This window comes from Elaeis guineensis, chromosome 7 (assembly GCF_000442705.2).
Source record: "Elaeis guineensis isolate ETL-2024a chromosome 7, EG11, whole genome shotgun sequence".
In the NCBI taxonomy this organism is placed as follows: Eukaryota; Viridiplantae; Streptophyta; class Magnoliopsida; order Arecales; family Arecaceae; genus Elaeis; species Elaeis guineensis.
The window spans coordinates 5,294,373-5,319,189 of NC_025999.2; the positions used below are offsets into that span (position 1 = coordinate 5,294,373).

Consider the following 24,817-nt stretch of genomic DNA (forward strand, 5'->3'; position numbering starts at 1 on the left):
CAAAAGGAAGAGGGGCGCAGACGAAAAGGTGGAGATCTATAAAGCCCGTCTGGTTGTCAAGGGGTATCGTTAACGTTATGGTATTGACTATAACGAGACGTTCTCCCCTGTGGCAATGCTCAAATCCATTCGGATAATGCTTGCAATAGCTGCCCATCTGGATTATGAGATCTGGCAGATGGATGTAAAGATAGTTTTTCTGAATAGAGAGCTGACCGAAGAGGTGTATATGATACAACCTAAAGGATTTATATCCACAGATGAGTTCAAGGTGTGCAAGCTTCAGAGATCCTTTTATGGATTGAAGCAAGCTTCTCGGAGTTGGAACATGCATTTTGATAAGGTGATCAAAACGTATGGCTTCGTTAGGAACGGAGAAGAGCCCTGCATCTATAAATGGGCAAATGATCTAGTTGTGGTATTTCTTGTCTTGTACGTGGATGACATTCTCTTAATCGGGAATAACATTTCCACACTACAGGGAATAAAAGTTTGGTTGTCATCGCAGTTCTCCATGAAAGACTTGGGTGAAGCATCCTACATCCTAGGGATGAAGATCTATAGGGATAGATCTAAAAGGATGCTTGGGTTATCCCAGTCCACGTACATAGACACTGTATTGAAGAGGTTCAGCATGGAGAATTCCAAGAAGGGCTATCTATCGATAGGCCATGGAATTTCTCTCTAAGAAGGATTGTCCGACAACTCCTGAAGAGAGAGAGTATATGAGTAGAGTCCTATATGCTTCGATCGTAGGATCTATCATGTACGTCATGACATATACAAGGCCAGATGTAGCATACTTACTAGGAGTAGTGAGTAGATACCAATCTGATCCTGGAGAAAATCACTGGAAAGTGGTTAAAGCCATCTTTAAGTATTTGAGAAATACTAAGGACCAATAGTTGGTTTATGACGAGTCAGATCTGAAACTTGTGAGGTTCATAGACTTTAGCTTTCAATCTGACCATGATGACAGCAGAAGCGTGTCGGGTTATATCTTTACTCTGAATGGTGGAGTCATCTGCTGGAAGAATTTCAAGCAGCATACTGTGGCAGACTCTGTTTGTGAGGCAGAGTACATCGCAGCATCGGATGCCGTGAAGAAAGCTGTGTGGCTGAGAAAATTCATCACCAAGCTCGGAGTAGCATCTTCCCTCGATGGTCTGGTCCTGCTCTACTGCGACAGCACTGGTGCCATAGCTCAGGCGAAGGAACCCAAAGCACACTAGCGGACGAAGCACATTTTACGTCGCTTTCATCTGGTCCGGAAGATCGTGGATCGAGGTGACATCGATCTTCAGAAGATCGACGGAAAGGAGAACCTGGCCGACCCCTTCACTAAAGTTCTGGCGATAAAAGAGTTCGACAATCACAAATCGAAGATGGGTATTAGATACTGTACCGAGTGGTTTTAGGACAAGTGGGAGTTGTTGGGAAATATGTCCCAAAAGCCAATCGTCAGCTTGTTGACGGTTGAGCAACCTTGTATTGTAATTGATTTGTTAATAAATAAAATATATTTTTGGTATTTTTATCATAAGTTTTCTTCTTCTAATGAACTCCGTTGTTGTGATGAAGTCCTTAGGACTATTTAGGTTCGATAAAGAGAGGATTTATCGATTAGTCCTTAAAACTGTTCACGACCAAATGATTGGCTGTTAATAAGGACGACAGCTTCTATCGAGCATAGGTCGCTGTAGGCCATATAGGTTGGTTGTCTCTTAACCAAGGAGTGTGGAGACACTGGTATGGCATACAGGTGAGATGTGAGGGTACATCGTCATTGAACGTGACCAACTCCAGAGCATTCTGTTGTCGAGAATGTCTCCGATGGGATATAGGTATAAGTGTCCTTTAGACCTGAGATCGCCTCAGTGACTTGCAAGCAACTCACTGTGCTTTGGTACTGGACTAACTGAATTTCTAATTCAGTGCCGGAAGGCTTCTGGGCACAGTCAAGTACTTGCGAAGTCAGAGTGTGATCAAGATGGGATTGACCACTCCAAGAGTTGGAGAAGAATGAGTCGCTGTATTTCAATTTAGCAAAATTTTGATCAGGATAATCCATCAGATGGATTTGATATTTTGAAATACAATATGGACAACCTGATCAGAGTTGACAGTGGAACTCTGGGTGTCCTATGAGCATTTTGGTCAAAGAGATGAATTATATGAAAACTATATCCGCATGGGCTCTAAGGATGTTCTACACATTTGACCTATCCGACCATCGGGTACCATTGCTAGATGGTCACTTCGATTGGTACAGGAATTTGTTCCTGTGCTACTGGCTTAGGTTCGGACCTATGAGGTCACACACATTAGAGTTCATGATCCGATCGGATGGTTGATCAACGATTAAGAATCGTTCTAGGGTTAAACGATCAATACGATTGACATTTAACCTAGTGCAAGTGTTGCAAGAGGATCGATTAGCAATTCGATTGCTAATTGGCTTAATTTGATTAAGCCAATGGGTTGAGATTAAGTCTAATTGAATATGATTTAATTAGATTTGGTTTGGGCTTGATTGGATCAAGTCCAATTGATTTATTGGATAAGCCAAGTGCAAGGAAAAACTAGTCCTAATTCAATTAGGACTTGGGTCAACCTAATTTCTAATTCGATTAGAAAATTAAATCAGATTTAAATCTAATTTAATCTGATTAAATTAGGTTCTTAATTGGGTTAAGACTTATTTTAATTGGGTTGATTTGGTTTTGGTTTGATTTGGTTTGAGAAATCAAATTTGAACAAGTCATAGATTGAACCCTAGTAAGACTAGGATTCCACCTTGCGCCACCTTAGCCCCCCATGCCCACTCTCTCTTATTTTGTGCGACAAAACCTTTTCTCCCAAGCCTTCACGCACGCCCAAAACTTTTCACTCTTTCTCTCTTACATGGAATGTGGTTTTGGACCAAGTCAAAGTAGGAATTAGTTTGGATTTCAAATTCTATGAGATAGAATTTTAGGAAACCAAAACTCTTTCCTTATGGCACTGATTTTACCCAGATTTTTTCTGGGATTTTCGTGGCTTTTATGGCACATATTGTGCGGCCTTTGCTGGTGGTCCATGGCAGAAAAAGGAGGGGGCGCCCATGAGTTGGGCACCCCTTGTCTTGCCCTGTTTGAATTTTTCTTGACTAGGTATTTGACCTAGACAAGGATTCTTCATATCTCTTTATTTAAGACTAATTTTTTCTTGAAATTTTCGTGAATTACAGAGCATTGAGAGACCTTTGGGGCGTGTGAAAATCAGGGAGAAAGTGTGTTGGGGTGTGGAGATATAATAGACACAAAACTAAGTGTCTTGGTTAGAGAAAAGAGAAGAAGAAGAAGGTCTTCTTCTAGGGTTGCTGATTTTATCTCTTTCCTTCCTGCATCTGTGAGTTTTCTGAGAGTGTCTCACATCTAAAACTCCTACTTCTCATCTTTGGAAGAATCCAAATCAAGGAGGCATCTGATCGACCATCGAAGAAGGATCAACATAGTACTAGCATACTGTGCTGATTTCTTGGACCAGGACTTCTGATCGTGATTCGTGGGCTCGTGTGGACGACTCCTAGAGGTCGGACGCATGTGTGTCTCGCAACATCATCCTTAAGTCCGGATCAGCAAAGTTAGAATGTCTAACTTGCAAGGTAATAGATCTGATCTTTTATATTTTACATTAGATGTAGCATAGAAACATGTTGATATGATCAACATGTAGTTCTTGCTCTTTATATTTTAATTTTTGATTTAATACCATGTAATAATCATGTGATAGGATCTTAGATCTAGGGATTCTCTGGTTTTATAAGATAAATTTATGATTTATTTTAGTCTTCCACTGTCTGATCTTGAAAAAGTTTCAAGATCTAACCCTGAAACTCTAGATTTGGTTCCTTCATATTCTTCTTTTGATTTCTATGTAAAATAAGGAAAACAATCTTCTGAATTGAAGGTCACTGTTATTTCATGCCAATTGTTTTCCATCTTTGATGGGCAGCGCATCTAATGACTGAAGTTCATTAGTAAGGAATTAAATGTCAACATACTAAAGGGTGATTCAGCTTAAAGGCATTGCAAGTAATTCGTAAACTTTGACGAATTATTTTTTCATCCACAAAACCAATTTCTGTGTATGGGATGTAGAGAACTACATTTCCAACCCTAACAGAATGTTTGAACATGAAAAAGGGCTGCAGTTCTTATATTCTTCTTAGATGATTTTATAAAGACTTCTTGAACATGATGATCATATTTATGGTTACTTGTCATCATATTCCATTGCATCAGAACAATACGTAACATATCGACCACCATGGCATGTGATATACTGTAACTTGTGGGTTGCTAGCTCAAAAATTCTATCCCTTTTCTATGTGAAGGTAATTATAAACAAATAATAGGCAAATCTCCTTTTCAAAGATGATATATGTCAATCATATACGACTTTGTTCAAAGTTAATTAATATAAATGGTTCCCTCTTTTTTATCATGAATAACAAGATTTTCAGATATATAGCTGCTAAATGTACAATCAAATCAATCTTATTTATATTTGTCATCAGCAATAAATAGAAACTTATACAGGCATGGTTCAAATTTATTTTTTTTTAAAAAAATCAGAGTCTTCAATGTTCAATTTATATTGCCTTAATCTTCACTGATATCTCTAGATATAGAGCATATGTCATGGTTGTAGTTTGAAGAAACTATAATCCACAGTTCTCCTGTCTTTTTGTGGTAATTATTTTCATAACATCTTATTTGTATCTTTTTGCAGAAATTTTTGAGATTTTTGGAAATTTCTTTTGTAGAAAAGCATAAGTCATCCAATGGTAAATGTCACTTATGCACTGAGGCAGTTCCTTTATCAGGTAAATTTTTTTCATAGTCTTCTCCAACTTGTTTTCTTTAACATGGTAAATTTCTCTCTGTACATTTCTTTAGTGTATGGAAATACTTGTTTTTGTTGAGGTAATCATCAGGGTAAAGTCACTTTCTCCCTTATACTGCCTTATTGTTTAGAAAAGCAATATTGTAATTTCTATCGATTCTATAGATCATAAAATATGAGAGTAGTCATGTTTTGTAAATAATATATTAGAATTAGAATGGGAGGGAAGGGGCCTATGCCATTTGTTGATTTCTTCCATTAACATATGTAATATGTGAAAATGGAGAAGAAGAGGGATTTTGTGAAAGAATGGCTTGTATATTTTTTATGTTACAAGAAGCTCTATATATAGAGCAATAAAGGTCCAGGTACAATGAACCTATTGATCTCCTAATGATATATTTTCTAAACAGGATTTGATATATTCTCTGTTTAGGATTATACAGATTTGACATATATCCTGTTTAGTATTATACAAATTTGATATATATCCTAAATAGGATTGTACAAGGAATATTCATAATGATTTATATGTTAACATAATATGTTATTTAACAGATTCTCAACACTCCCCCCTCAAGCTGGAGCATACATGTCATATGCTCCAAGCTTGTTACAAGTGTATTTAATCCGAGAGCCTCTAAGGGATTTAGTAAAAACATCCGCTAATTGACCATTTGAATTGACGAAATTGGTGGCAATACATCCTGATTCAATTTTCTGTCTAATAAAATGACAATCCACTTCTATATGTTTTGTTTTTTCGTGAAAAACCGGATTTGAGGCAATATGAAGGGCAGCCTGATTGTCACATATCAACTTCAGTTGTTTAACTTCATCACACCCCAATTCTTGAAGAAGTGCCTTAACCACGTAAGCTTATATGTTGCAAGAGCCATAGCTCGATATTCTGCTTCTGCACTTGATCTAGCAACTACGTCTTGCTTTTTACTCTCCCAAGAAATTAGATTCCCTCCAATCATGACACAGTATCCTGAAGTAGACCGTCTATTTGAGGGAGAATCTGTCCAGTCTGCATTAGAGTATCCAACAATTTGTGAGTGACCCTTGTCTTCATATAATAGACCTTGTCCTGGAGCTCTTTTGATATATCTGAGAATGCGGATTACTGCATCCCAATGACTACTACACGGAGCCTGAAGAAACTGACTAACCACACTTACAGCAAATGAAATATCTAGTCATGTGATTGTGAGATAATTTAGCTTCCCAACCAGTCTCTGATATCTACCAGGGTCTTCCAATGTCTCTCTTTGTCCAAGAACAAGTTTGACATTCAGATCTATAGGAGTGTCCACATGTTTGCAATCTAACATACCTGTTTCCTTTAGTATGTCTAAAGCATACTTTCTTTGTGAGATAGCAATGCCTGTTTTAGACTGTGCTACCTCAATCCCCAGAAAGTAATTCAATTTTTCCAAATCTTTGGTCTGAAAGTGGCTAACAAATGCTACTTGAGTTGAGAAATCCTGTCATGGTCATTGCCTGTTTTGACAATGTCATCAACATAGACCATCAGATAAATGCATTTACCATGATGATCATGACGGAAGAACACTGAATGATCAGCTTCACTTGAGACATTCAAAACTGTTGGACCATAGCATTGAACTATCCAAACCATGCTCTTGGAGATTGCTTTAGACCATATAGTGACCATCGTTGATGGCATACCAAGCCAGACTCCCCCTGAGCAACAAATCCTGGTGGTTGCTCCATATACACCTCTTCAGCTAGCTCCCCATGTAAAAAGGCATTCTTAATATCCAGTTGATGAAGCATCCAGTGATGCATTGCTGCGAACGAGATAAGAAGACGGACTGAGGCACTTTTAGCTACTAGAGAGAATGTATTACCATAATCAAGTTCATAAATCTGAGTGTATCTTTCAGGAACAAGGCGAGCTTTCAGTCGATCAATTGCACCATTAGGACCTACCTTCACGATATAAACCCAGCGACGCCCAACAGCAGATTTGCCCTGTGGCAGTGGAACCAACTCCCAACTATCATTATCATGAAGAGCGATCATTTCCTTTATCATTGTATCTCATCGCCCTGGATGTGCCAATGCTTCTCTGACAATCTTTGGTATGGGAACATTAGACAAGGTAGAAACGAAGGCATAATAGGATGGAGATAAACGATAGTAACTCAGAAAATTATAAATGGGATGTGGGTTGCGAGATGAACGAATACCTTTTCGAAGTGCAATGGGTGGAATTGTTGCTTCTGCTGAAGGCATGATAGGAGTAGGTGACGGAGGAACAGGAGAAGAGTCACCAGGAGCTGCCATTTACCTGTATCATGGAGAGAAGTATCATTGGTGTCAGCAGGAGGGTGAGAACGACGTGAGTAGACTTGAAAAGGACTGACTTGTGATGGAGGAAGAACAGGAACTGGTAGAGCTTCAGGAATGAGATTTGTGTTTGTGGTGTTTGGTGAAAAATATGGAGATGTTTCAAAGAAGGTTACATCTGTTGAGATAAAATATTTGTTTGTTGTTGGATCATAGCATTTGTAACCTTTCTGAAGACGGGAGTATCCTAAAAAAACACACTTGACTGATTTGGGCTAGAGTTTGTCTTTTCAGGAGTGTGATCATGAACAAAACAAATACAGCCAAACACACGCAATGAAAGATGATGGGGATCTTGTTCTGGAAATAGAATTGAGTGAGGACTTTGATGCTGCAATACAGAAGAAGGCAGTCGGTTAATTAAATAACAAGCAGTGAGAACAGCATCACCCCAAAAACGAAGAGGAACATGATGGTGTATAGTAAGGTACGGGCAGTTTCAATGAGATGCTGATTTTTACGTTCGGTGACCCCGTTTTGCTGGGGAGTATATGCACAAGAGGTCTGATGAGTGATTCCCTGAGAAGATATGAAATTGGTAAAGGGAAAAGATAAATATTCTCTTGCATTATCATTGCATGATAGTTTAATTGAAAGACCAAATTAATTACGAATCTCCGCACAGAAATTTTGAAATATAGAGAATAATTCAGAATGATTCTTCATTAAAAATATCCAAGTGCAACGGGAATAATCATCGATGAAAGTAACAAAATAATGAAATCCCAAAGTTGAACTGACACGACTTGGACCCTATATGTTTGAGTGAACAATATCAACATAGATGTAGCCCTATTATTGACTCGCTTGAGAAAGGAAGCTTGAGTTTGTTTCCTAAGTTGACATGACTCACACTTTAAAGAAGACAATGTAGAAAGATTAGGTACTAATTTCTGAAGTTTGGTGAGACTCAGATGACCCAGACGGCTATGAAGAAGATCGACGGAAGCAGCGGAAGTGAAAGCAACTGGTGGACTTAGATTATTAGAGAGGTGATACAATCCTTCTGACTCATGTTCTGTTCCAATTGTCTTCCCCGTACCCCGATCCTGCACAATAACAGAGTGAGCCATAAAAGTGATAGAACAATCAAGATTTTTGGTTAATTTGCTAATGGAAATCAAATTCTATGGGCATTCAGGAGCAAATAAGACTGAGTTTAAAGAAATAGAAGGAAGAGGTTGAACTTCTCGTATTCCTTTAACCACAGTCTGTGAGCCATTAGCAAGTGTAACTTTAGAGGAAGTTGGAGGAGAGGTGATGTTAGAGAAAAAGTTCTTATTACCAGAGATATGGCCAGATGCACCGGAATCTAGTATCCATGGGCCAATGGGTGAAGACCTGGTCAAACAAGCAAAAGAATTAACAGAGTGGGAGATGCTAGATGAGGATGATTGCTGTTTTGCTGCTCGATACTTCAGGTACTCATTGTAGTCAGCTCCAGTTAAGGTAATGGAATTGGACTGTTGATCTTTTGCATCAGGTAATGGAAGGAGTCTATCTCCATAGGTTTGAGCCATATGAGCTGCAGGTCGGCTAGTGTTGGTAGCAGGGTTCGCCGTACCGGACCGAACCACTCGATACGAGGCGTACCGAGCCGGACCGGTACTTTACCGGTCCAGTTCGGAACTTTTTTTCGAAAAACTCCTCGAACCGTACCGAACCGCTCGGTTCGGTCCGGTTCGTTTTCATACCGTCCAAAATCGAATGGTATGGATCGGTTCGGTCCGATTCGGCGTGAGCCGAACCGTGCCGACATGCCCATATGCATAAAGTGGGGAGGGGGAGGGGGGTGGGGTCGGAGACCTTTTAAATCATTGAGTCTGTTTAGAGTTCTCTGAGAAGTCTCAGAGAACTTTCGAGGACCCGAAGCTTATGAAGGTCTCAATGAAACCGTTGAGACCTCCGAAAAATTAGAAAAAAAAAAAACTCTGTCAAATTGTAGGAGTGGTTCGAGGAGAGGCTGATCTTTGGCCGGAGGTAAGATAATGTGTTATTTTCTTAGTAAATATTTTTTTTTATTTTTGTTGTTAAAAATAGGATAAGAACGAGAAAGAATGAAAATAAGAAAAATCATGCCAAAATCTTGTGATTTTGGGATGATTTAATTATATGTGATAGATCTTTGAAAGATCTACATGATGACACCAAAATTATTAATTTTCGTTAATTATATATTTTTAAATATTTTTAAATATTTATTTATTTAAAAATTAAAAAAAATTAAATTTTAGTAAAAAAAATCAGAGTTTGGGAATCATGTTTAGAATGATTCAAGCTACTTAAATCTAATTTCAATTTTTTTTCAAATATTTGAAATTAAAAAATTATTTTTTTAATTATTTAAATTAAAAAAATTAATTATAAAATAAAAAATATATAAAAATAGTATTATATTTTAGTTAATTTAAAAATATTATTTGAAGCATATAACATATTTATTTTGAATTTATAAGTTTTAAAATAATTTTTAAAATTATTTTAAAATTATATATAATTATTTTAATTATCGTTAAACTATCGTGTTTTGTTGTACTTGCATATATTTATAAGAAAAAAATTTAGAGCATGACGTTCGTTCACTTTAATTAATCAGCTATTTTATAGTATATATTTATTTATATAAAAATTATTAAAAAATTAAAAAAATAAAAAATCAGTGTTAGTTTTGAAATTGAAAATAATGTTTAGAATGATTCAAAACAATTGAAATATTTGAATCTAACTTGAGATTTTTTTGAAATTCTTTTTGTAAATATTTAAATAGTAAAAAATGTTATCAAATAAAAAATATATGTAATTAGTGTTATATTACAGGTAATTCAAAATAATTAGTATTTTATTATACCTGCAGAAATGAGTAAGAAGAAAGATCCAGAGCGTGACATCAGTTGGGATCATGGCGAGATGCTCTCGGCTCGGCATCATTGGAGATGCAAATGGTGCAACACAGAGTTCAAGGGAGGAGGGGAGACTAGGTTGAAGCAGCATCTGACTGGTGGTTATCCTGATGTGTCCATGTGTCAGAAATATCCGCAAGAGGTCCGACAATTGATGAAAAAGTACTTTGCTGATTCGAAAGCAGCGAAGGAAAAGGCAAAGCAGAAAAAGATCGAAGTAGACCGTCGAGCTGCAGAGCCATCTTCTTATCACTCTAGAGAGTCAGAGGAAGTTTCTGCTCCAGATGATGAGGCACAGATTGAGGCTGCCATTCAGGCGAGCTTGACGAACCAGTACCAGCAGGAGGAGATGGCCCAGTACAGAGAGCGATTCGGACCATCATGCTACAAATTAGGATCTGGATCAGCGACTGATAGGGAAGAATTCGAGTTAAAGAGGACTACATCAGTCAGAGAGCCTGGTGGTAGAGGGAGCAGACGCAGCATGTCTTCTTTGATGGGAGCTTTTGGCAGTAGGAGGTCCTCCAGAGATATTCCAGCAGGAGCCAGCATTCAGGATTTGGATCCACATGCTTTGCCCAGCAAGGATTCAAAGCAGCAGAGAATTGACAGTATGCTGAAAAAAGATAAGAAGAAGGATATGTGGCGAGCTATTGGATCATGGTTTTATTTCAGCCATATTCCAGCAAATACAGCAGTTAATCCTTACAATCGATCTGCTATTTCAGCCATAGAGGCTGCCGGCTAGGGTGTAGATCCTCCAGGATCTAAGGACATCTATGGTCAGCTTCTTGACAGCAATAAAGAGGATCTGCAGAGATGGATTGCTTCTTACAAAAATAAATGGTCTACATACGGTCTGACAGTGATGTGTGATGGTTGGACAGGTCCTACTAGGCGGAGCATCATTAATTTTTTGACATACTATGATGAAAAAATATTTTTTCACAAATCAATCGATGCTTCAGATAAGATGCACGATGCCACATATATCTTTGGTCTGATGGAGGAGGTGATTGATTCAGTGGATGAGCAGCATGTCGTGCAGGTCATCACAGATAACGGACCACAATATAAGGCTGTCGGAGAGTTGGTGATAGAGCAGCAACCGCAGATATACTGGACCCCATGTGCTGTACATTGCATTGATCTTATATTGATGGATATCGAAAAGATTCGCAGGGTGCAGTAGGTAGTGGAGATTGTCCAGACCATTACTAGATTCATCTACAACCACACATGGATTCTTTCATTGATGCAGACGTATACTGGGGGGGAGATCTTACGACCGGGTATCACACGGTTTGCTACCAATTATATAGCACTTGATAGTCTTCTTCAGAAGAAAACAGCCCTACGTCAGATGTTTGTCAGTGCCGAGTGGCAGGAGAGCAGATATGTGAGGGCCGGTACTGATGGAAGTCATGTGGAGAACTTGGTGACGAGTCAGTCATTTTGGCAGCGAGCTGAGAAGTTAGTAAAGACTATCAAGCCTTTATATGAGGTGTTTCGCGTCGTGGACAGCGAGAGATATCCCCAGATGGGCTTTCTATATTACATGATGGAGAGGGCAAAGAAACAGATCAGTGAGAATGATCCCAAGCATGTTCAAGAATTCATTAACATTATTGAGCGCCGTTGGGACTATCAGATGGGCAGAGATTTGCATCTAGCCGGTAAGTTTGGATTCAAGAATGTTTTAAAATATTTTTTCGAAGCATGAAAATAAAATTGTGCTTAATTAGTCTTGAAATTTATCTGCAGCTTATTACTTGAATCCGAGATTTCAGTATACTATTCCGGAGATAGATATGGATAGCGAGCTTCTTGTTGCTCTTCGCAATGTCATATATAAGATGGTGTCCGATCCAGAAATCGCGTCGTTATGTCTGCAAGAGGTATGCTAGTTTAAAATAGATGTAATTATTCAACTGAATTTGATCTGATATATTTATAAATAATAAATATATTTTGTTTCAGACGAAACAGTTTAGAGAGGGATCAGATAGTTTTGGAGTCCCATCAGCTGTCGTAAGCAAAAAGCAGATGAATCCAGATAAATTACATATCAATAATGAGCAATGTAGATTGATATGTAATTTTGCTTAATAATATCATCAAATTTGTTATGTAATTTTGCTTTTGTAGCTGAATGGTGGATTCATTTTGGAACGTCAGCAGAAAATTTGAGACATATGGCTGTCCGTATTCTTTCTCAGACGGTCTCTGCTAGTGGCTGTGAGCGTTATTGGTCTACTTTTGCCCTTATCCACAGCAAACAGAAGAAATCGTCTGATACAAAAATACCTCGACGATTTTGTATATGTTCACTACAATCTGAGGTTGAGGCTAAAATGTATTTAGGAGGAAGTTCAGTTGAAGTACACTGATCCGATGCTGGATGATTATGTCGACGAGGATGACGATCCGATTATTGGATGGCTTGCAGGTCAGCAGTAGGAGCCAGAGCTTGATGAGCCAGGATCCCCTCCACGACCAGCCAGTGTGGTGGCGAAGGAGATCAGGGTGGATCCAGGGCAATAGGCAGAAAAAAATATTCCACATAGGGTTCCAGCTGATCAGCCACAGTCTGAGGGGACACAGGGGACTTATTCATCACATGACTCGCTATCCGATACATCTTTCCAGAGATTCGAGCGACAGATGTATAGACGATCCTTCCGGCAGTCAACAAGAAGGCATCCATCCTCCCAATCATAGGAAACTCAGTCACAGAGGGGCACAAGGGGGAAAAAAAAGACAGTTGTACATGCACCACTCTCTAGAGTACAGGAGCTATCTGGTTCAGATACTGGCACCAGGGAGAGTGATGATGATACTGGTAGTAGTAGCCATGGATCTGATGATCAGGGAGGAACTGGAGGACAGGAGCACCATTTATGAGACAGCCACAGGGTGATATTCGATTCACCGGTGAGTCTCAGTTTATGCATGTCACACAGGATAGGGATCATGGTGGACGAGTCGGTAGAGATCGTGGGGAGCCGATTTCATATAGACGACGGGCTCTTAGAGGTCGTCCAGCACATGATGCTGCTGCGAACGATCTTGCACGTGGAGTAGGGTCCATGGATGTATCTGGATCATCCTCGCATTATGGATCCTATTATCCACAGCCACCTTATGATCCATATGCATATGGTACATCCGAGGCATCATCTTCTAGTGGTTACTACCCTATGCAGCCTGGAGCATCTTACGGATCAGATTTTGCTACTGGCATATTTGGATGGACTGCTCCACAACCGTACCATCATCTCGAGGATACTTCTCAGAGTCAGAATTTTAGCGAGAGGTCTGAGATGTCTTACAATCCAGAGAGGATGCCTTATGGGTGATGAATATTCGAGAGTACGGTGCAGCTTGGTTAGAGGGTTGGACTGATGTCCCTTCAGACTATGTTGATGATCCAGACATCTACGAGCGTCACAGACACTCGACAAGAAATTAAATGCAGAGTACATCTTAAGGTTTGTATATCAGTTATTGCGCTTTGTATTTAAATATTTAGATACATTTTAATGCGTATTTTATATATTTTTTCTTTAATTTTAAGATGACATAGTTGAAATATAATGTAAATAAATATATGTTTGAAATTTTGGATCAAGAGTCTTTGTACCGCAACCTAACTCCAAATTGAACTCAAATATGTTAATAATATGCAATATAATGCCATATTGAGGTTGTATTTATCAATTATTAACTTCAAAAATCTTAAAAAAAAAATTTAAAAATTGAAAAAAATATTGTGTACTGGTACGCCTAGACGTACTATATATCGGTACGGTACCGGTACCGTACCATATCGGTCCGGCACCGGCACGCCGTCCGGTACCGGTACAGTGAACCTTGGTTGGTAGATTGATTATTGCTTGGTGGTTGACCATGCAGTGCCTGACAAGTGTCTTGTGTGTGACTATCTTTGTCACAATAGGTGCAATGTGACTTGGAGCCTTTTTCTCTCTTTTCGAAAACCACCGTCCCTACTGATTTCCAGTCTGTACAGCTAACACAGATGTCTCAATCTCATTAGTATTATTTGCATTTAAAGAAATGCGCAACAGCCGTGCAGAGACATCTTCCAAAGAAGGAATAACAGGACTTGTCAAGATTTGATCCCTTACAGAACAAAGATCAGATCGAAGCCCTATCAAAGCCAAGACCATAAAAAACTTATTTTGTTGCTGTTCCTGTGCAGTGATGCTGTCAGAGAATGGCATGAGAGAATTGAACTCATCCTTTAGTGTTTCTACTTGCCCTAAATAACTTGCCATATCTTGGTGGTTTTGCTGGAGATGGACAATATCTTAGACGACTTTATATATGCAGTGCACATCATTAGTATATAAAGTTTTGGCCTTGGTCTAGACCTTACAATAGGTTTTACAGGACTGGAATAAGGTGAGCAATTTAGGATCGAGGGAATGCCATAATAAACTACATAACTATGCATCAATTTTAACCCAGCTTGTTCTGTTAGTGGCAGCAGTATCACTAGCATTCTTAACTAAATGATCATCATAACCTTGCTCCATAAACCATAACTCTATTGATGCAAACCATGATATATAATTATTACTACCTTGCAATTTGACAGTAGTAATGGTTGGGGAACTAGAAATTGAAGAGAAGAGTGGTTTAAAGTCACCTGTAGTTGAAGAATCTCCCTTTTTAGACATGTTTGTTAATCACAGAAACGACTTGTTGACTTGTGAAGAGAATCACAGGAGTAAAATTGAAGTCCGTAAGATTCTGTGAGAGGAATAACACTGATTCCTCACTGAGAAACCCAAAAATGAAAGGCCCAAAGCTACTGTCTCTTTAGTTGTGGGAGAAAAAGAGAAGACCCAGGGATGGATTATGGCTGAGGAGAATCACTGGTCTGAGGCGAGAAAGGTCGCCAGAAAGTTGCTCACGCGCCAGCGCGTGGATGCTGGTTCTGTTTCTCAGAACTCAGAAGAATGACAGGGGTAGAAGATGTAACAGAAAAGATGGAGAATCAGACCTTAACAGGCTCTGATACCATGAAAATAGAGAAGAAGAAGGATTTTGTGAAAGAATGGCTTGTATATTTTTCATGTTACAAGAAGCTCTATATATAGAGCAATAAAAGTCTAGGTACAATGAACCTATTGATCTCCTAATGATATATTTCTTAAACAGGATTTGATATATTCCCTGTTTAAGATTATACAGATTTGATATATATCCTAAATAGGATTATACAGGGAATATTCACAATGATTTATATGTTAACATGATATGCTATTTATCATATTCTCAATAATATGTATATTTATTGTATGTGCGCTCTCTGAAAAGGATTTGGATAGTCCAAGAATTCTGCATTTCTTCCTTCTTCCTTATAAAAAAAAGTAATACTTACATATCAAAGCAAGTACATTACATAGTGAATATATTTCTGACGTTGTTATTACATTATATTAAAAGCTGAGGGTTCAACTCAACAAAGCCTTAATCCCAAAGACCCAAACTAATTGGGGTTGGCTACATGAATCCTTTTGTTTAATTCACTCTGTTTAGGGCCACATTGTTTGGTATCAAATTCTTGCTACATCTCATGTGATTTTTGATCTACCTTTATCCCTCTTTTCTTCTATATATATCAAACTGATCCTGCTTATTGGTGCATCCATCGGCCTGCATTGTATATGTCTGAACTAAGTTGTCATTTTCTCAATTTGTCCTTAATTGGTGCTACATCTACCTTTTTGTAAGTGATTTCATTTCTTATTCTATCTTTTCATGTATTACTATATATCTATCTTAACATTCTTGTTTCGGCTACACTCATCTTGCGCATATATTTTCTAATGACCCAGCGTTCTGTGCCATAAAGCATAGTTGGTTGTATGATTGTCCTATAAAATTTTTCTTTAACTTGGCAGGTATCCTACGATCACATATATCCCACCCACACTTCTCAATTTTATCCATCTTGCTTTAATCCTATAAATAACATTCTCTTCAATCTCCTCTTCCGTATAAATAGTCGATCATAAATACTGTAATGATTGCTCTTAGGAATTTCATGATCCTCAATTTTTCCTCCACCTTTATCTCTATTTCTAATTTTATTTAATACTACATTTCATGTATTTCTTTTTGGTCCTACTTAACCTGAAACCATCAGATTCTAATACACTCCTTCGTAACTCCAACTTACTATTAACTCCACCCTTAGTTTTATCCACTAACTATATCATCTGCAAATAGCATGTACCAAGGAATATCAGCAGAAATATACCAAGTGAGCTTATCCATAACTAGCACAAAATGCTGAGGACTTATATCCTGGGTGTAAATCTAGGGTAAACCAACAAATCCCATTTATCATCTACTTTCATCAGGTTAAATGATATATGGTATATCTTGAAATTTGTGTTTTGAGCTTTGTGCTAATAATGCTATTCATTGTTGGGGCCATTTCTTTGCGATCTTTAAAATTTCTCTAATAGTAATCCAAGCCTCTTCTAGAAGCCCTTAAAATAAAATCTCTCATGAAACAGTATGTTGAACCGTATGACTTGCGAGTTTGACTACTTGAGTTTCTGCATTTATGGGTAATAGAGCTGCTTTCTTACTCTAGGCAGTACCAATGATGGTGTGTTGTCTGTCGACTCTGTCCCTCTCATCAATGTCCTCTAAAACTATGGGAAGTGGTAATTATCAGAGGTGCTAGCGGCCGTAGTAGCTTGGCCCATTTTCTAGCATAGGTTAACCTTCGTAGTGCTGATTTAGATGTGTGATGGTTCGCTATGGTTAAAACTTATATAGAATAGACATCAAGAGCATGAAGTCTATTTTTATGTTTGGCAAATTGTGAGCCGTGAAATTTGGTGCTAGAAGTTTGGATTCCAATAGCCATCAATCAGACAAGGGAAGGGCAAGATGGAGTTAAGAGGAGGGATGTTGTCATGAGAATGAAGCCAATAGGTTGTTTCCAATTGACAATTTGGATGAGTTAGATGCATGGTTGGAGTTCTAGATGGGGTGACAAAGTGGAATTATAGTCGAGCTATTGAAACCTATGTGGGCTGTGGGGGAGAGAGAAGGAATAGATGTGTGGTGTACAGGAGTTCGCAAGAATGAGGAGTTTTAACTTGTAAGACTTGAGAGAGGATGATGAAGGATGTTTAGAGATGCATGGGGAATTGAGTCATTGGTGTTTGATATGAGAAGATAGCAAGATCTTTGTGGTGGTTGAGGGATAAGAGAGATGAACCCTTGACAGGCAAAAACTTTTGTTATAGCACATAGATAATAGTTTAGTCATATCCTTCCAATGAAACATGCTGATAAAGCCATCTAAATTTTGCATACACCAAGGTCCATAAATTTTGGATTGAGTAGTATAGTGATTCATTATTGGTTCAGTACAATATGGATAGTATGGTATGGTATGATATACACCTTATATTGAAACAACCATTGAACTATTTTTCTCACTTTGTTAACTCAATACATGCCACTATGCTTTTGTACATCTCGGCCTTGGTATTGGGTGATATGGGGTGGTATGGGGCTTGTAACAATCCGAACATGAGTTTCATACCAATTCCGACCGGGTGGTTCGGGGTGGTATGGCAGTCCATGACTGTACACTATGGATCATGATCTAAGACATCTAAATTGCTTAAAACAAAACATGATATATTAGTTCTTACCCATTCATCACTGTCACAAAAAGATATATACATGGTTGGATATATAAATTGAAAGACAATTATGTTGATCATGAGCTAGATAATGTAAAACATATCTGAACCAAATTTAGTAGGTCTGGATAGTTCAGACTGTAAGTTAAGTTAAAGTATTATTTTTACTATTTAAAATTATCCTTTTGGTGACCATGGTATTTATATTTAAGAAACTTCCTGAACATTTGATCTTTGTTTTTTTCTGAGATTTGCATATTATAATTATTAATCTAGGATGTATCAGCATGAAACTTTATTAAGGGTGCCTCACCTGCACTCCACTTCAGAATCTCTTAGGAAACTTGCTGAAGCACATACATACTAAATTCTTTGTCTGAATTACTTGAGAGCATCCCCACTCCCACACCCGAATCTATTCTTATACCACTTCTTGCTAAGATTTTGAAGGTCCATCATGTTTTTTGTGATGCTAGTAACATGATATACGTATAGTCAAAGAATGTTCTTTAAGCTATTAATCTAGCAGTAACATTTTGTTAGATTAAGGTCATGTGTAAGGATTCAGATCTCGGCAGGATGTCCTGCGGGATATCGAGATGGGTACCGTCCCATGTGTCAGGACAAGATCATCCTGCCATTGTCCTAACATTCTGACTGGGGCATCTTGGGATATCCTCTGTCCCAAGCGTTGGGATGGAGCGGGATGGTGGTGCATCCCATTGATCCATTCTGTGAGAAAATCGGGACAGTCCCTGTCCCATGGGATTTAAAATCTTGGTCATATATAGGTTTTTGTCCTAAGGGTGACAAAAGAATCTGACTCATTTCTTTGGCAGGTCCCTTGCTTGAGAATACTTTATCCAGGAATTCTGCACCAAAATGTCTTGAGGACTGACATCAACATGACAACCTTTATGAATCGGCTTGGTCCTAAATTCTACTTAGGGCTGTGCTTTATGGCTGACTCCATCTTTAATGAAAAGGCTTGGGTGATAATAATGATGATGAGGTGCTAAGTGGTTGACCTATAAGTTATTCTGGATAGAGACCATGATTCTAACTGTAGATGCATTACCAAAAATGAAGATTATAAAATAATAATGAGGGAATTTGATTAAAAAACATACACGGTTGAAGAGCATCAAAGTAAAAAGTAAACTAAAAAGAAAAGCCACTGGACATTGTTGCTTTTTCAGATATATTTTCTAATTTCTACGCTTATTGGGAACTAAAAGGGGACTCATTTTATATCATATCTTTAATGTTAGGACATGACAATTGCATGATAAATATGGTGCATCAAATGAACAGGAATAACAAACGATCTCCAACAGCCTTTTCATCATGTAGAAGTAGCTACTGAAGACAACTATCTTGGGAGAGGAAAAAAATCACCAAGCTTGTCATTGATTTCAAAAACAAGATTGCTGAACTGTAATCACTTCTGCTAATTGAGTTTACCTAAGCAAAACAAGGGGGGGAAGCATCTTATGTTGACAAGATTATTTCTGTTGTGTGAACCTTCTTGTTCCAGCATTTATATTTTATAATTCTTATGCATGTCTTGCTATAAGAATAAATTTATTTCTCAGCCTTCCTAGAGACTTGGAACCTTTCGTCTTTCAATTTCTTGAGATCAAAGGCTCATACACATGTTGCACACACTAGAAATTCAATCATAGTATGAGTATCAAGAGGCTAAATTGGCTAATATATTATCATGAGTTTTTTTTTTTTTTTGATTCAGGAAAGAATGGAAGATTGGTATTCTGAAGTCTGAACCATAATGTCGGACTGAATTATTGCATATTTTTCATACAATTTAGTTTCTAGCACTCATAGTGCAAGGATTATGTAGAGATATTGTGGGCCAAAAACAGGGGCATATTTGGCAAGGTGAACTCAGATTCAGATTGAAAGTTTTTAAAAAAAGGGACAATAAAAGGTAGCAGAGACCTAAAATAATACTCTAATAGCTTGCAATAGAGGTGATATGACCCTAAAAAGGAAAGGATCATAAATGATGTAGCATCAGTGACTAACCTAAATAGTGAAACAAGGGATTGTTGGTAACTCTTTTATTGATCATATAGTGATGTCTGGTTCTAGTTTATCTTTCATCATCTTGACCAATTAATAATTTCATGTAATATTTCTCTTACATGGCTTAACATATACCGTTATATTCATGTTACAGGCATTGGTTGGCAGCAGTTGGTAGGGAATGTCCGACTGAAATCCATCACGATTTACCCTGTAAAATCCTGTGCAGGATTCAGCGTGTCTGGTTGGCCACTAAGCAATATGGGTATCCTATTCTTTTCTTTGTTTTAATATGCAAATATGTGGATCCTAAATAGATTTTTGTTTCGTCTAGATTTATGTAAGTTTCCAGTAACTATGTTGACTAAGTATGATGCAACGTTGCATAGTGTTTATTACTTGTCAATAGAAAAGCATGTTTTCTTTCTCTATACACACTATCACTAAACCAAGGTTTCAAATACCGGTATTGGAACTTCTACCGGTTTTCTGCTGGAACAGTATATACCAACATACAGTATGGGCAGTTATGTACTGACACACTATGTACCAGTGCTAGAAACATGCCAGAAAGGTACCATTCATATCATCCCAGTTTGGCAGTACTTGAAAACCTTGCTCCAAACGTACATTTTGAGTGCTCTAGGTTGCAAAAGATGTCAAACAATCACATAAACTCTTTGAAGGAATACAAGAAAGCTGAAAGAGGAAGGAAGAATAAGAAGGAAAGGAAGAGTAGAAAGAGTAAAAGACAAGATCAGGAACAATATCATGTCATTTAAAATACGTGAAGCAACCGTAATTATGATTAATAGGCAGGGCATACTCTTCATGGAGTACAGTGACGTAAAGCCCTTGGTTAGTGGCTGGCTACCTCATGGCTATGGTGTATCATAGGCTAATAAAAGCTAAGATTATAACCTGCAGTATATGGTACAGTGACCAAGATGGGCTACATAAAATATTTAACCTAAAATATTTAATGTTACCCATATAAGTACATTCTAATCCATCTTTATTATAACATAGATTTATGTGTTCTAATGCTTATGCCATTTGGGACATCCTATCTCTCTCATCTTCCAAAATGATATTCTTGTTAACATTTTACAGATGCGATCCTGTTTTTGGTGTATTTCGTGTTGCATGAACACCAGATTCATGCCTAGAACATGGATCTAGGATCAAAATCATTTTTTTGGCAAAATATGCTCATTATTCTTCGATAATGTATCAAATATATTTTTTTTTATTTAAATTGCCTATATTGTGCTGTTTCATCTCGACAATCTTCAGCATTATTCATTAGTTCACTAATTCACAATAATTCTATTGTTTTATTCTTCTTCTTAATTAATTTTTATGCTTAATAACTATAATATTGTTTTTGTATAACATTGATTGTTCAGTTTTTAATAAAAGTTTAATGGTGATTTTGATAAAAAAATTGTCAAATAGCAACAAAAAGCTTCAATGTAGATCTAATAGGAGGAGTTGATAATTTAAATCAATTTGTTTCCTAAGACTTGTGCAGGCATTTGTTTAGTCCATACACGGTTATGCATTGGGGAGATCTTGGATATTTATATAAGGCTAAGAAACCCAAATAATATCTTTTGGCTAGTCTTTTTTGGGGGAGGTTTTAGGTTGTTACAAATGATATCAAAGTGCATCCGGCACATGACTTGGCTGATCGCCCATGTTGACTAGGGGATACTGTAGCACGGGCCCATTTAGGGCAGAACATAGGCCAATTGTGGTGTTTGCAATTGGATTTGACTCTAGCATGATGGGGATACTAGGGCTTAAACAGGGAAAGTATATGAGAGCCTGTGCAAGCTTGTATTTTAATCCCACATTAGTTATATGGTGGGTAGATCTTGGGTGCATATAGGGGCAATAAATCCAAATAATATCTTCCAGCTTGCCTTTTTCTATGATTGTTACAAAAAAGAATTGAATACTATGTTGACAGCAAGGTTCGAACTTGCAGCACGGGCCCATTTGGGGCCGACCACGATCCTACCATCGTGTTTGTAATTGTATTTTGATTGGATTTGGACCCTTGGCCTTGTGAGAATGCCAAGGCTTAAACTAGGAGAGTGTTTGAAGACCTATGCAGGCATGTGTCTAGTCCCACATTGGTTGTGCATGGGGGAGATCTTGGGTACTTATATAAGGCCAAGGAAACCAAATAATACCTTCTAGGCTTCTAGCTAATCTTTTTGGATGAGGTCTTGGGTTGGTACAATGCTAAATGTGTTTTTTTTTTTTTTGTGTGTGTGTGTATAAACTGAGCATTAATACTTTGAAAGACAAAAAGGAAGGCAAAAAAAAAAAAAAAATGGAGGCCAAAATAGACCATACCAATGGTGTACCAGCTAGCTTGACATGGTGGGTTTGCGTGGTACATGGTAGGGCTTGTACCATATCAGTAGGAGCTTGGTATGATACTGATTCTAGAGTTTTCAATCCTTGCCTTCTTAGGCTCTGTTAGGAGGTGGAATAAGAGGGAAAAAAAGTCTCTTAACCCACTTATTCTACCTCTTTTAAGCTAAATAATCATTTGAGCACATGAAAAAAAATAAAAACTACTTTTCAAAAGGGAAGAAGTAAGAACAAGTATTTCAGAGAAAATTGTTACACCCTAAATGCTTTACCTTTTCTCCTTCTAACCCATGTACCCCACTTAACGTAATAACTTGCACCCACAAAATGGTGGAATAATTTAACCCTCCCATTTTCCCTCTAACTTACTCCATTTAACCCAATCATTCTCGATCTTAATTCTGCTTCTAAAAGCAGCCAAGATTCCACAGAATACAAATACTACAAACTACCTTCTAGCACTCAAAGATAATATAGACTGATTCTCCATACTTAGAGCACAAATATATAACTTTGCCTTCATATCTCCTATATGCTTCTACATCACCATGCAAAAATCTTGATCTATAAAGTAAATTCTTGATTTATTAAAATATATGTAGCCTCCTGTAAACTTTGCACTTTTGAGTCCATGTGATTGAATCCATTTATGTCTAAACTCCCATGTATCTTTTAGAAGGTCGATGACAAATTTCTTCACAACAAATTAATGCTGTTGCTTAATTTATGGATCTCAGTTCTTGTGAAATGTCTTATTCAACAAAAGAGTTCCTTGATGAAATACTTGTTATGGAAATGATCTTATCATTTATACCTCATTTGTTAATGAAATAACAACTACGTCTACAAGCCACCATAACAAGAGTACTTTGTTCTCCAATTCTATTCAACAGTGGATTATTTGTATAGTTTCCTAGCTCTTTAAAGGTCATATTACACTCTTGACAGAAAAAGATGAGCTCATAAAGTTACTAGGGTCAGATAATTTATTGCGCTTTGCCAATAAACCACTATTGCAGCAAAATATACTCAATTCATGCATGTTGGTTACCCTTGAAGAGCTTGGTACATGTTAACTATGTGAGTCTTAGTTCATCATGATTATGCATTCAATTGTCACACCTTTCCCATGACTCTTCTGCACCATCAAATTCGCCATGACTATCTCCTTTATAATCAAGTCCATGTCTGGTGATACCTCTTCTAGTCTGTTTGTTGCCAGTAGTCATGATCCCAGCTTATTGTTGAATATGTTGTGTCAACAATATCTAAGTATTAAGTATCATTGAACTACATAAGTATGATGGGAGAGAATTTCTTCCTTAACATGTTTAGTCTCCTGAAATTATATCCACTTCCTTTGTGGGGTTTTATTTTGAGATTACATGAATTGTGGAAGCTCTTGATATGTGGTATCTAGGCTGAGTGTTGGACTGCAAAAAATCATCAAATTCTATACATAGTTACATACCAAATCCATGATAAGAATTGTACATTTGTGAACATGAATAGTAAGCTCTAGACCAAAAATATTGCTTTGTCACCTCCTATTTCTGGCCGCTTCTAAATTAGAAAATACATGTGCAATTCTTCTTAAGTGACTTAAGTCTTCTCCCTCTCCTCACTAGGCTGTCCTATATTCCCTTTGTCCAGACCTCTTAATAAAGTCAATACCCTCATTCCTCACTAGGCTGTTCTAAGTTCCATTTTTCCGGACTATCTCAAAGTTGTACTCTCTTATTCCTCTGTTCATGTGATCCCTACCATCTGTTCTTGTGAGTTGGAGGAAGGCCTGGCTTGGATGGAGATCCAGGGCCTTGATCAAGTGAGGACCCAGTCCAGTGAGGCAGCAAAAGAGAGAGGGTGGGGTGGGGTGTTCCCACAGCAAAGGGTAACGGGCTTGAATAGTTGAATTCACTGAGGTTTGACACTAGTGAGGCAGATTAAGAGAGAATCTCAAGACAGAGGATAACTATGCCTGGACTCTTACTTCCTCCTGCAATGGCAAACTAGTGGAGCTAATGGCTTAGGGTGAGTAGATGCATCAATTGGGTGTTGTGGGCCATGCCATTTGATTTGCCTGTACCTTCATCTTAACTGGCTTATCTGGTTCAGTTGCATGAGTACAGAAGAAACAACCGTGGAAAATGATATTCGCCCTTGCCTATATCTTAACTGGCTTATCTGGTTCCATCTTTGCATGAGTACAGAAGAAACAGTTGTGACAAATGATACTCGTTTGGGCATGCATATGTGTTTGCTTTAAAATGTGAAGCAGTAAAAACTAATTCAAAATATTTATGTAGTTCTATCAATGACTGAACAGGCCTGAAATATGACCGAGAATGGCTTCTCAAAGGACCAAGTGATGAAATTTTGACTCAAAAAAAGGTTTGTTAAACTTTTCTACCTAATTAATCAGCATTCTGCTTTTAAGTAATCAGCTGCATGTTGATGAGTTTTCCAGGTTTGAGATATTATTATATGGTATATTGCACATGTTTCCATTTT

General features: G+C 37.7%; 1 protein-coding gene and 1 pseudogene across 5 annotated transcripts in view; both read left to right on the top strand.

Moving 5' to 3' along the window:
• The window catches only part of LOC105049235 (molybdenum cofactor sulfurase), a 92,350-nt gene that overhangs the window by 53,419 nt on the left and 14,114 nt on the right, over window positions 1-24,817 (top strand). For all 5 annotated transcript variants that reach the window (XM_073260508.1, XM_073260510.1, XM_073260509.1 and 2 more), the window contains 3 exons: window positions 4,777-4,870; window positions 20,073-20,183; window positions 24,633-24,697. In XM_073260508.1, the coding sequence (XP_073116609.1) occupies window positions 4,777-4,870; window positions 20,073-20,183; window positions 24,633-24,697 (270 nt within the window). The remainder of the gene's footprint in view (window positions 1-4,776; window positions 4,871-20,072; window positions 20,184-24,632; window positions 24,698-24,817) is intronic.
• Window positions 9,956-12,082, top strand: LOC140859092 (uncharacterized; annotated as a pseudogene).